Below are 12,829 nucleotides of genomic sequence, written 5' to 3'. Positions count from 1 at the left end.
GAGTGACTTTATTTTTGGATGGTGTAAAAAACCATTAAAAGAAATTAGAAATTGCAATTTAAACAGTGGCTTCAATTAAGTAGATTGTCAAGCACTTCTTTCCCTGACCTGGATTTTTTTTTTTAAATGAAAAGGCCTAATAAATGCATCAGTGAAAAAAAACAGGATATAATATTTTCATAAACCATTTTCAATTATGGTCCAAGTGTTGTATTTAAGATCACTAAATGTAAACCAGTCCTACAAATAAAATTTTAAAAGGACAAACCAATGTACCGTTTCTGGTATTGTTTCTGTCTGGCAGCTCTGGGACCATAGAATGAGAGGCAATTGCCCTTGTCCACCTCATTGGAAGTGCAATAAAAGTGATCCTGAACGCAAAAACAGGAGAATGACATCCATGAGGCATATTCGTCAGTTCCCCCAGTTTAGTGGGGAAAGTACTGAGAAATGGAACGGCAGAACCACATATTAAAAAATTTAAGAACCAAAAAGTACAGTCATTTTTTTTTAAATAAAAAGAAACAAAGCTTTTAAATGGAAAAGGTAGGCTACTGATGAATGATTATTTGTCCGTAGGCCTTTATATAAAGATCTGTTCCCTTTCCAAGCAATTAAACATAATAAAATGAGCTAAAGATGTCAGATTTTTTAGGTTAGGCATACACAGAAATTTACTGACAAATAGATTAATTGGCCACATGAACTGTCTTCAAAATAAAGTTTTAAGTTTAGGGGTCTTTAAGATTTGTTTATATTGATTCAGATTATATGTACCTGGACACAGGAAACAAGGAATTTTCTGGTTCTGGGATTCTGTCACACTTTTTTTTTCCTTCTTCCTATGCTAGGTACTGGGGTAAGAGGCGGAAAAATTAAAAAGTAGCTAATGCCCTCTTTTTTATTCTTTTTTATATTTCTATTTTAAAAAATTTTAATTCCAGTATAGTTAAAATATAGCGTTATATTAGTTTCAGGTGTACATTACAGTGATTCAACAACTCCTTACATCACCCCGCGCTCATCACAAGTGCACTTCTTAATCCCATCACCTACTTCATCCATCCCCCCACCTCCCCTTCGGCAATCACTCTGGTTATCAGTTTGTTTTCTATAGTTAAAGTCTGTTTCTTGGTTTGTCTCTTTTTTTCCTTTGGTTCTCTTTCTTTTTTTTTCTTAGATTTTGTTTATTTGAGAGAGAACACAAGCAGGGAGGAGAGCCTGAGGGAGAGGGAAAAGCCAACTCCCTGCTGACCAGGGAGCCCGACATGGGGCTCCATCTCAGGACCCCAGGATCATGACCCCAGCCAAAGGCAGCTGCTTAACTGACTGAGCCACTCAGGCGCCCATGCTTGTTTGTTTCTTAAATTCTACATATGAATGATATCATGTAGTATTTGTCTTTCCATGACTAACTTATTTTGCTTAGCATTATACTCTCTAGATCCATCCATGATGTTGCAAATAGCAAGATTCCATTCTTTTAAAAATTATGTATATATAATATTTATTTATATTGCATATTAGATATATGTATTATACATATACATATATGTGTATATATACACATACACCTTCTTTATCCATCCATCTATTGATGGACAGGCTGCTTCCATTATTTGGCTATATACATATGAATGCATGTATCCCTTTTAATTTCTCTTGTTGTATTTGGAGAAATACCCAGCACTGTAATTGCTGGATCACAGGGTAGTCCTATTTTTAATTTTTTGAGGAACCTTTACACTGTTTTCCACAGTGACTGCACCAATTTGTATTCCCACCAACAGGGCAAGAGGGTTCCTTTTTCTCCACATCCTCACCAACACTTGTTGTTTCTTTGTTTTTGATTGTAGCCATTTTGACAGGTGTGAGGTGATACCTCATTGTAGTTTTGATTTGCATTTCCCTGATAATGAGTGATGATGATCATGTGTCTGTCCGCCATCCGGATGTCTTCTTTGGAGAAACGTCTGTTCACATCTTCTGCCCATTTTTAAATTCGATTATTCATCTTTTAGGTGCTGATTTGTATAAGTTCTTTATATATTTTGGTTATTAACCCTTTATTGGCTAAGTCATTTGCAAATATCTTCTCCTATTTAGTAGGGTGCCTTTTAGTTTTGTTGGTTGTTTTCTTTGCTGTGCAGAAGCTTTTTATTTTTATGTAGTCCTGATAGTTTATTTTTGCTCTTCTTTCCCTTGTCTCAGGAAGATTCTGTCATACTTCTTACAAAACATTAGAGAAAATCTGAAATTTTTATTTAATAATGTTGTCTAGCCAAAGTGATTTTATAATTAAAGTGTAAAGAAATATAAGATAGAAACTATTATTTTTAGTTTACATAAATGGTTGTTATTTTATTAGAAATATACTGTCTAATTATAATCACAAAGTGATCTTTATATTAAATATTTTTAGATATAATATATTGGAATATATTTCGATTAATATATAATATTTAATAATATATGCTATAACATATAATATATATTTTAATATTATATTATATATAACATATTTAATATATGTTAAATATATTTAGATATAATATATTAGATATAATATATTAGAAATATACTGCCTAAATTATAATCACAAAGTGATCTTTATATTAAATATTTTTAGGGTTTGATGATACTTTCCAGACATAAAAAATTAAAGGAACTTTCTCTATCTGAGTGTTATAAAATCACCGATGTCGGAATTACGGTAAGATAATAAAGGTCTTCTGTTAAAGAATTATGATTAAAAATTAGGCACAAATTGAATAAACTTTGTAGGTCATAGTAGAAAAAAATAAGAGGATTGCAAATGTATTAACTCATATGTGATCTTGGTTAAGACAAAATAAACTCCTGGACTTTACACAGGCCTCCACAGCTTAAGGTAACTAAAAGAATTTGTTTTCTTATTTTTCCTATCTACTCTCCCTTCCTGATGTTAGACTTAAGGGATAAATAAGGATAGGCAGACATTTCACTTGGAGAAAGATGAAATGAAATGTGGTAAAAGTCTTCTCATATAAAGAAAATATTCTGTAGATAAAAATGTTATATAATCTAACCATGAAAATTGGGAGAGTTTGAAAAATTATACCAGGTACTTAACAATTAGGAACTTCAGATACTCAAACACAGTGGATAGCATGTTTTACCATAACAGAAAGCACGAGCTAAGTAATTGGATAGGATAGATGATTATGTGCTCAGCTGGTACTTTAAGAGCTCATGAGAAGGTAAATTTCCTAGATCTGGTCTTGAGGGATGTGCTAGGAGCCGTAAAATAGCTATTGTGAGCAAGCCTCAATGTAACATTTATTACAACATTAAGCATCTCAGTGTGCTGTTAAAAGAAGAAAAACCACAATCATAGGTCCATCCATGCACTGAACCAGGACAACATCTGGTAACCTATTAGTAAATCATGGAAGGTAACACTTTTAAAGAGAACCAATAACCTAGGAATGTGCAAACTGTTAAACACACTGGAAACTCCATTTAATGTGTCCTGAGAGTTAAAAACCCCAACCACTTATAAAAACTCAGGGCTAAAGCTAGGAAAACATTTTTTTTTTTTTCAAAGAAACTCTGAGATAAAAGGATTTATTAAAGATAACGCAAGCTGATAGCTGAGAATTCTACAGAGTATCACAAACTTGAAGCTCTCTTCTGTGAATTGGAAATGGACATTACAAGAAGTTCAAACATGACTCACAGAAGAGTGTTAAAATATTATATAAATGGTGAGCTATCGAGGATGCTGGGTCAAAAGGTGGTCTAGACTTTAGCACAGAATTTCAGAGTTTTGCAGCTGAAGGAATCCTAGAACCATCTAAACCAACTCCCTAATTTTATAGGGGAAGAAATTAAGGCCGAGAGAGGTTAATGACTGTCCAACGTCCTATACCTTTCTCAGTAAACTAATCTAACTACAGTTTTATGGAAATAAAGAGTAGAAACGGAAAATTCCTGTTCTAAATGGTTGACTGACAACATGGCTTAGTGGAACAAATTTATTTTAAAATTATTTTTGCTGTAATTCATTATGTCTGGGCAATTAGTGGTACATAAGGGGAAAATGTAACACCATTAAGAAATCTCCTTTAAGAGGAACTAGTGTCAAGCAATGCCATTTTTTTCTCACCTTCAGACTCTGGGTGCTAAGGTTCTAACAAGTTCCCAAAGAATCTGCCTAGTGTGTATTCAACTGTACAAAGAGTTAAAGAGAAGAAATCATATCTTTCAAAGCAAAATCCCAGAGAAGACTAACAACTTTCACGGAGGACAAGATTTTAACTCTACAGTACCCAAAGGGGTTGCAAAACACTTACATGCCTGAAATCTACTAGGAGAAAAAGCTGAAAGTTTCTTCTAAGCTTACACAATGATTCACCCTACTGCAGTTCCTTTAAATTTAAACATACATTTACATAAAATTTTATCCATGAATATGATCTAGTCAGGCTTTTAAAAGGTCTTTGACAAGGTGATAGAATAAAGGTTTATTAAGATAAAACATGTTAACAGTTCTAATATTGTGTTATATTTCTTATATGGTGATCAATTACATTTGACCACTAACTACAAATCATTAAGTAGTACTGAAACCTATCACAGTGATGACAGGGCCTCTTAATTTACACCACTTACTAATGGATTCTTTAAAACGTTCCTTGGGATGAGAAAGTACTGATCAAAATACGAGGCTAAGTATTAGGAAGCCGGTGCTCTCTGTCATTTCTCCTTGACTCTATGGGTTCCAGGTACTCTTAGATTTTAGATAAAAGCACTTCTTCCATATGCTAATCACACAATCATACGGATGAGTGAAAAAAACGTGATCTTGGTTCGCCTGGGTGGCTCAGTGGGTTAAAGCCTCTGCCTTCGGCTCAGGTCATGATCCCAGGGTCCTGGAATGGAGTCCCGCATGGGGCTCTCTGCTCAGCGGGGAGCCTACTTCCCCCGCCCTCTCTCTCTGCCTGCCTCTCTGCCTACTTGTGATCTCTGTCTGTCAAATAAATAAATAAAATTTTTAAAAAGATGTGATCTTTTAAAAATTGATATATATTTTTCATCTAAAAGAGAAAATAAAAAGGGGGAAAACAGGAGCATGGGAGTTACAATATTATTTAATTATTAGTTACACAAGATCAGTTATTCAAGTTCATGAAAAAATTTTTCCTCTTTTTCATCATCTCATTTTGTCCTCCCTGCTTGTGTGTGTGTGTGTGTGTGTGTGTTGTGGCTGTTAACCAATTTTACCCTTCTAAGATTCCCGGGTTCACATTTCTGGGCATATAATAATCTTTCTCCTCTGTGCCTCCTCCAGCCCAATTATTAAGTCCAAAAAGAGATGAGACAAGGAAGGTAAAAGGAGAAGATGACACATAACCAATTTCACAATTCCTTATTTGGATTTATAAAAGAGAAGGGAGTCAGATAAGGTGATTGCATTGAGATATTTAGATTATCTACAATTTATCAAGAATTCACTTTCTTGTTACTTCTTAAAGGTAAATATAGGAGATTCTGTTTTTAGCACAAGGCATTGAAACTTATATTCAACCTGATGATTTAAGAAAAAATGAGATAAACATTTTTACCCTGGTTAGGTTTTGCAAGAGTCATGCCCATAATAAGAATAAAAAATTACCTCATTTTAGTGTTTTACTGGAAACCACAGCACATGCAGATTAAGTGTCTGGAGTCTCAGATGTACTGACTCAGGATCTGGTTTTAATTACTTCTTCCAACTTTGATTTTTTTTTTTCCTGAGAACATTAGACATTCAATGATCATGTTAAACTAAAATTATTTGGTGCTCTTGAAAGGCACACACATTTTGGAAAAGATGTTTGATGCAGTCGTAACAGAGCATTTCTCAAGAAATCTTTTCCTTGAGCATTTAATTAGCAAACTGTCCAGTTTGGCAAAAGAATTGGCAATTTTTTAATTGGGATGTTGCAATACAGATAAAATGGAAGTTCTGTCTTCTTTGGATATAACCAATGGAATAAATACAATTATTTACTCTAATTGCTTTTTGCCCTTCTTTATCTAGTTTATATTTCTCATTCCCATTTTGGGGAATGAAGTATGCTATAAATACATACTGTAATAATCATACATACAAATGTACATATTTTTCTTTATGTAGGTCATTTGCAGCTGGACAAATTTTTTTTTATTGTTTCGGTGTTGGTAGGTTGAGGTAGTTAATTAAGAAAGGGCATTGGAGGGGCGCCTGTGTGGCTCAGCCATTAAGTGTCTGCCTTCAGCTCAGGTCATGGTCTCAGGGTTCTGGGATTAAGCCCTGCATCTGGCTCTCTGCTCAGTGGGAAGCCTGCCTCTCCCTCTCCCATTACCCCTCCTTGTGTTCTCTCTCTTCTGTGTCTCTCTCTGTCAAATAAATAAATAAAATCTTTAACCAAAAAAAAAAAAAAAAAGAGGAGGGGGAAATCAAGCTTAGTTATGGCTTACCACAAGGACTTACATGGGTGTGTGCAGTGAAAAGTGTGTGTATGTGTTTACACATAAATATGTATGGCAGTGTATACCTATGTATAGCATATGTGTGCAAATTAAATGTAAGTTTTAGCATACATTAGATTGCATGTTTAGATGTAAACGTGTACATCTTTGTGTCTAGTATATATGTGTAAATTGAATATATGTGCACATTTTAGTGTATATTATACACATTTTTCAATGTGTCTGTATATTTATTATACCTAAATTGTATATAGAGATGCTGCGAGATTATATTTCTAGGCTAAGACCAAATAAATGGTGATCAGTATTGAAAGCAAATCATAAAAGTTGGTCTGTTAAAGAATGATCTTTTTGTTTATATTTTTATTTTAAAAATTAAATATGTGAATTAAAAGTGTGGAGATTTTTTTAAAAAGTGTGGACATTAGCGCTGATAGCAAAGGCAATGATATAATATTGGAAATGTGGGCCTAGCAATCCAAAGTCCTAAATTTTATCCTGATTCTGCCTGGCCACATAATCTTAAGCAATTCACTTAGTATCATAGCAATTCATTGCTCCTATAGTGGCTATAATCACGAGACAGGCAGGAACTAGCACTCTAGAATAGGAGTCATCTCTTCCTGTTACTTTTCTGTAGCATTCTCCTGTAAAGACCAGACAGCTTCCATTACAGACTTTGAAGGTGATACATTTCAGTCACAACTGCTCAACTCTGCTGGTGTGGGGTGAAAAACAGCCTTAGACAGTACATAAACAAATGACAGGGGTTGTGTCCCAATAAAACTTTATGGAAAATAAAACCTGAAATTCATATAATTTTCACATGAGATATTATTTTTTTATTATTTCAACATTTAAAAACGTAAAAGCCATTCTTTACAGTGGCAGATCAGATCTGGCCAGCAAGTAAAAATTTGGCAGTTTGCCAGCATCTGCTCTGCAGCCAGACAGAATTTGACAGGTTCAGTCTGTGAAGATGTATAACTTTGGGCAAGTTAGTTTCCTTCTCCAGGCCTTGGATTCTTCACTTGTAAAAATGGGCATAATAAGAAAACAGTCTTCCTGATGTGAAGATTGAATGATATAAAATATCTGGATAGGGGCGCCTGGGTGGCTCAGTGGGTTAAAGTCTCTGCCTTAGGCTCAGGTCATGATCCCAGGGTTCTGGGATCCAGCCCCGCATCAGGCTCTCTGCTCAGCAGGGAGCCTGCTTCATCCCCCCCAAACCCCCCCACCTGCCTCTTTGCCTACTTGTGATCTCTGTCAAATAAATAACTAAAATCTTTAAAAACAAAAAATCTGAATACTTAGTATGGTTCCTTATACAGAGTGCGTGATGTATATTACCTATTACTACGCTTATTATTCTATTTAATGGAGAAGAAACTAATATATGCTGGCAAATGAAAATTGAACATATTTAGTATAATGATTTGATAATTTATTTACCTCAGTTAAACAGAGTCGGAAAACAGGTAATCTTGACGGCCAGACTGCTCTAATGCTAAGAAGATAGTATAGAATGTGCTCTTGGAAGAGATAGTTTATTAATTTTTACTCCTATGAATGAATGAATGCACTATCCAGAGGAACTTAGATATAATTGACTAAATAAATTTATGTATGTAAAAGCATCCAAAAAAGTCAAGAACACTACATAAGTAAAATTGCTATTTTCTTGAAAATAGTATAAGAGAACAAACCAGTTAAAAAGAAAATGGATTGCATGGAGCACTGGGTGTGGTACAAAAACAATGAATACTGTTATGCTGAAAATAAATTTAAAAAAATGATTAAAAAAAAAGAAAATGGATCCTTGTTTTTCTTTTTTCTTTTCTTTTTAAAAGATTTTATTTATTTATTTGACAGAAATTACAAGTAGGCAGAGAGGCAGTTGGGGTTTGGGGGGGCAGGAAGCAGGCTCCTTGCTGAGCAGAGAACCTGATGCAGGGCTCCATCCCAGGACCCTGGGATCATGACTGAGCTGAAGGCAGAAGGTTTAACCCACTGAGCCACCCAGGCACCCTGGATCCTTGTTTTTCACTAGGATTATGATACTAAACATATTTTCCAACATGCATAAAATTTCTTTTGAGACTTCTTTGACCCATATTTATTTAGGAGTGTGTTGTTCAATCTCTAAATATTTTAGGATTTTCTAGCTATCTTTGTGATTTCTAGTTTCATTCCACGGTAGCCTAAGAATATATTTTATATGATTTCTAATCTTTTTGTTAAGGTGTTATTATACAGGAACCCTATTTGTGTGGTAGTTAGGTGTGTTGTTGGGGGAGATTCATTCTATATTCATATGATCAGGTTTCAGTCTTTTAATGGGCCTGTGCCCCAGGGCTTGGTCTTTACAAGTGCTTCCAACCCCTCTCCCTGCCTCGGCTATACTTAGGTAAGACAAGAAGGTTAGAGGGGCTGTAGTTGGGCATTTCCCTTACCCCTGGTTGGACTGGCTTTCATAAAACCCATGTTGGTTGGGTTCTGGTGAAACAGTTTCCCTTGAGATCAGGCTTTTGTTAATGAGAACAGATGTTCTGGAGGTATTTCAGAATGATTATTTTTCCCTCTCCTGGCAGGAAGCATGAGGGGATTTTTCTCTGATCTTTACCATGATAACTTAGTGGGTAAGTTATCTTGGAGGTAAAATTAATACTTCTTGGAGGTAAAATTAATCAGAGTATGGGGTCTCAGCTAAGGTAAGGCCCCAAGAATTTTTCTCTCAAACTAATTCACTTTCAGTCTCTGGCAGTTAGTCAATTACCCTTTAAATGTTTCAGTTGTGATCTGGCTCCAGCCACAGGCTTCTGCTCCTAGTAAGCCCTGATTCTCTGTATTCACATAGTTTTCAGAGTGGTGGTTTGCTTTGTGACCTCCATTATCTGACAGATGAAGAAGTGTTGTCGATTTTCAGCTCACTCACCTTTTTTCTTGTTTTGAGAACAGCACTGCTAAGTTCCAAACTCTCATGCAGACTGGGAAGTGAAGTCCAGATCATTACTTCAGGATCCATGGATACTGCCTGAACCAGTAGCATCCAAAAGGGGTGATAAATGTAACTGAGGCTTGAATCAGATCTTGAGAACCCAGGAATGAAGTTAGGAACTGGAGAGCTCCGGAGCCAAGATCAAGAGAACTATCTGTGAGCGGGGCAGGTAGGCAACCACCGCTAGTGAGCACTGCACTTTAGTTGTCAAGGGCTTGCTCTCTTTGAGCCCCTTGCAATGTGCAGCCTGGTGGGCTGGCTATGCTCATACAGATGAAACCTGTGGCTGCCCCAAAGTTCAGGTACTTTGAGTGTATCCATTCATAAAGATTCTTAAGCTTCCGTAGTACAACACTAGCCTCCTGTTACTTGAAATCACCGAGTTGACAAAAACTTAAATGATTAAGTTCAACTTAGGTGAATAACTCCATGCCTTCATGTAAGACAGTACTCAAATTGTCCCACTCAGATTTATTTTATGAAAATCTTGCTCAGTGGTTGAACTAAAAACATTTGGACTGGACTTTCACTGTAGTGAACACTGAGATAATCTGCTCATTTTTTGAAAACAAAAGTAGGTCTAGTCAAATAGGCAGACTTATAAACAGAAAAATCCAACATCACATGGTGATTGCTACCTAACATTAATTTAGCACCTGCTACAGGCCAGGAACTGTCCTAAGTATTTCCCGTGTGTTAATTAGGTACCTTATAAGGTAGGTGATACTTTTAATTCTGTTTTACAGATAAGGAAATTGAGGTTCAAAGAGGTTAAGAATCTTGCCCTAAGTCATGAAACAAAGAAACACATGAGCTAGGGTATAAAGTCTAATTCCCGAGTCAGGATGCTGGCTTTAATACTGTGATAAAGAAATCTATGGGGGGATTCAGTTGAAGTAATTAATCTAGCATGGGAATGCCGGGGAAAGCTTATCTGCTGGAAAATAACTTTAAGGAGAAATGTAGAAGTTAGACTGAAGGACAGTGGGGAGAGAAGATAGCTATCAAGATTTATAGAAGGAATAAAGTGAGTAAGTTTTTTATAGTTCAGGGGAAAGAGAGAGGCAGCCTGAAAAGAACAGTACCGGTGAGGCTAGAGAGAAGGGGATGGGTTGGAGAACACTGAAGTAGTAAAATCCATGGAAGTGTAGATAGTTTGGACAGGGATGAGGGGGAAGACATGGTTATGACATCCACGCATCTGGCTACCTGGGAGATTTGTTGTACCCTCATTTTCAAGTTCTTTCCCATAGCTCAGTCATGTAACTGGCACTGTGAACTACCACGTCCTATTCAGTATTTTGGCATTCACTGTTACACTTTATCTTCTTGTGAGCGCTTCTGTCTGTGCTTCCTTTAAGCTCTCTTTGCCCTTCTACTCTTATGATAGAGTCCCCTTTCCTGCTCTCTCACTCCAGAGGCCTGTGGTAGCTGCAGGCAGGCTAAGGGAGCTCTGTTGAAATTCATTTCTGTTTTTATCCTACTTAGTAATTGGAAGGCTGTAGTGTTTTCTGTCTCCTTGTAAGGGTGAATATATGAGTACTGTGTAGTTTTGTTTGTTCCTCTACAGATTTTATGGTTTTGAGAGAAAGGGAAGATTCAGATTTAGATATTATCATTGTTCTTCAAATCCAAAGATGGCCTCCTCTTATCTTTTATTATGAGGGAAAAAAAAAAAAAGTATCCCTAACAGAGATAGTATCTGTTTTAAAGCCCTGTGACCAGAATGCAGTGTGTGGTATTTATAACTACATAAGAAAAATAAGAGGCAAGTGGTTGTGGCTCAGCTTTACTGACTCTCTTGTGTCTTTTCTGCCTAATAGTTGTGTATATTCTTCACAAGCTTGTTTACTGACATCTCCCAAATGGTACCACTGATAAATTTTAAGAGCCCAGCTGTAGCCTAGGTTAACATGTTCTTTGATGATCACAAAAGTATTTGACAACTTTTGTTTATGGGTCATAACCAACAGTAGAGATGCTAGAACATCCACTTCCCTCATTGTTCTCTTACAGTCCCTTCTTTTTTGAGATCCCTAATCTTGACCTAACAGCTTGGACACTTGAGATAACAAGTTCCTTTTCTTCTTTAATCTTTTCTGATTTAACCTTTAACCTCTTTTATCTGTTTTCTTGTGTTACAAACTTTCGATTTTGCTTTTTATTTGACCTTTACTTGAGTAACTGATTTATCTTGATTTATAAATAGAGAATTAAGAGAAGAGGGATCAGGGAATAAGGAACTAGGGAGGATAGCTGTATGGGGCAAATTATGAGCTACTTTACAGCTGGAAGAGCAGCAGACTAAGATCCACTGCTGTTCATTTGACTTTTAGCCTGATTCAGGACTTTTCAGTAGGTCAAGCGGTTCTGTAGATGTGAGGCTACTCCAGGCTGAGTCCAAGTGGGGGCTCAGGGTTCTCAGTCCTGTACCCTGAATTACCTGTGCAAGGGAACAGAAACCCTCACAACTGCTGTGGAGCAAACATCAATACTCAAGTCAGAAAGGCCCAGTGAATACCCACCTCATTCAGCAACATTTTTGAGTCTTCCTCCCCAAGAATACCCCATTGACAGCCTTTTCTGGACATGTCTTCTAAACTGTAAGAAGAACTGGATTCATGTCTTGACCTAATATTCAGTTTGATTCATTCTTGCCCTAGGAGCCAGAAGCAGATTACCCTCTAGAGACTCTTTTCTAATTTCAAACTCTTACTTCAAATCACTAAGCTTTATGACTAGTCACAAACATGTTGTTTATGCAAGATTTCCATCAATCACTCTCATCAGTTCATTGACTCCACCCCCTTGGTAGTTTAGTGGTTTCCGTGGCCTTTGACATGTACTGACTTATAATGCCAAAGATGGATTAGATGTGTTGGCTCCACGTAGCAACAATTTTCTAAAAACCCAACATTGATTTCTATTTGGTTTCTAAGATTAAATCATTCAAAAATTGTCAAAGTATGAGACTTCAATAACTCCACCTCTTCTCCGGGGATGTAGTTTGTTCTTAGTTGTGAGGGAAGCAACAAACAGAGGATCCCTTTCCAAAATGGCCTTAATCTTTGGCCCTTGATACAAAGGATGCTCTGAAGTCTTCTGTATGGGGAGATAGAACATCCAGACCTTTGGCCACTATCTCTTGGCCTTACTGCTCAGGAAAATTCTTTACCTCATCCAATATTTCAGATTACTGTTAGGAAATAATGGACTAAACTCTCAGTGATGAAGATCCCAGAAGGACCAGGTTCAGAATCATTTTACAGGGTTTGAGGAGAGGAAACCAAGGAATTTCATGGTAGAATTAAGAAGAAAGATCTGGTAGATATTGTG

The 12,829-nt window shown here is 36.4% G+C and overlaps 1 protein-coding gene across 3 annotated transcripts in view; it reads left to right on the top strand.

Annotated features, from left to right (window-relative positions):
* Window positions 1-12,829, top strand: part of FBXL13 (F-box and leucine rich repeat protein 13) — a 236,611-nt gene that overhangs the window by 201,808 nt on the left and 21,974 nt on the right. For 2 of the 3 annotated variants that reach the window (XM_032873296.1, XM_032873294.1), the window contains one exon: window positions 2,630-2,713. The exons of the other annotated variant lie outside the window; for it this stretch is intronic. In XM_032873296.1, coding sequence (XP_032729187.1) covers window positions 2,630-2,713 — 84 coding nt within the window. The remainder of the gene's footprint in view (window positions 1-2,629; window positions 2,714-12,829) is intronic. 3 annotated transcript variants of the gene reach the window in all.

This window comes from Lontra canadensis, unplaced genomic scaffold (genome assembly GCF_010015895.1).
Source record: "Lontra canadensis isolate GAN:19392208 unplaced genomic scaffold, GSC_riverotter_1.0 scaffold48, whole genome shotgun sequence".
NCBI lineage: Eukaryota > Metazoa > Chordata > Mammalia > Carnivora > Mustelidae > Lontra > Lontra canadensis.
Note: the sequence above shows the minus strand (reverse complement) of the source record. Positions and strands in the feature narration are given on the sequence as shown.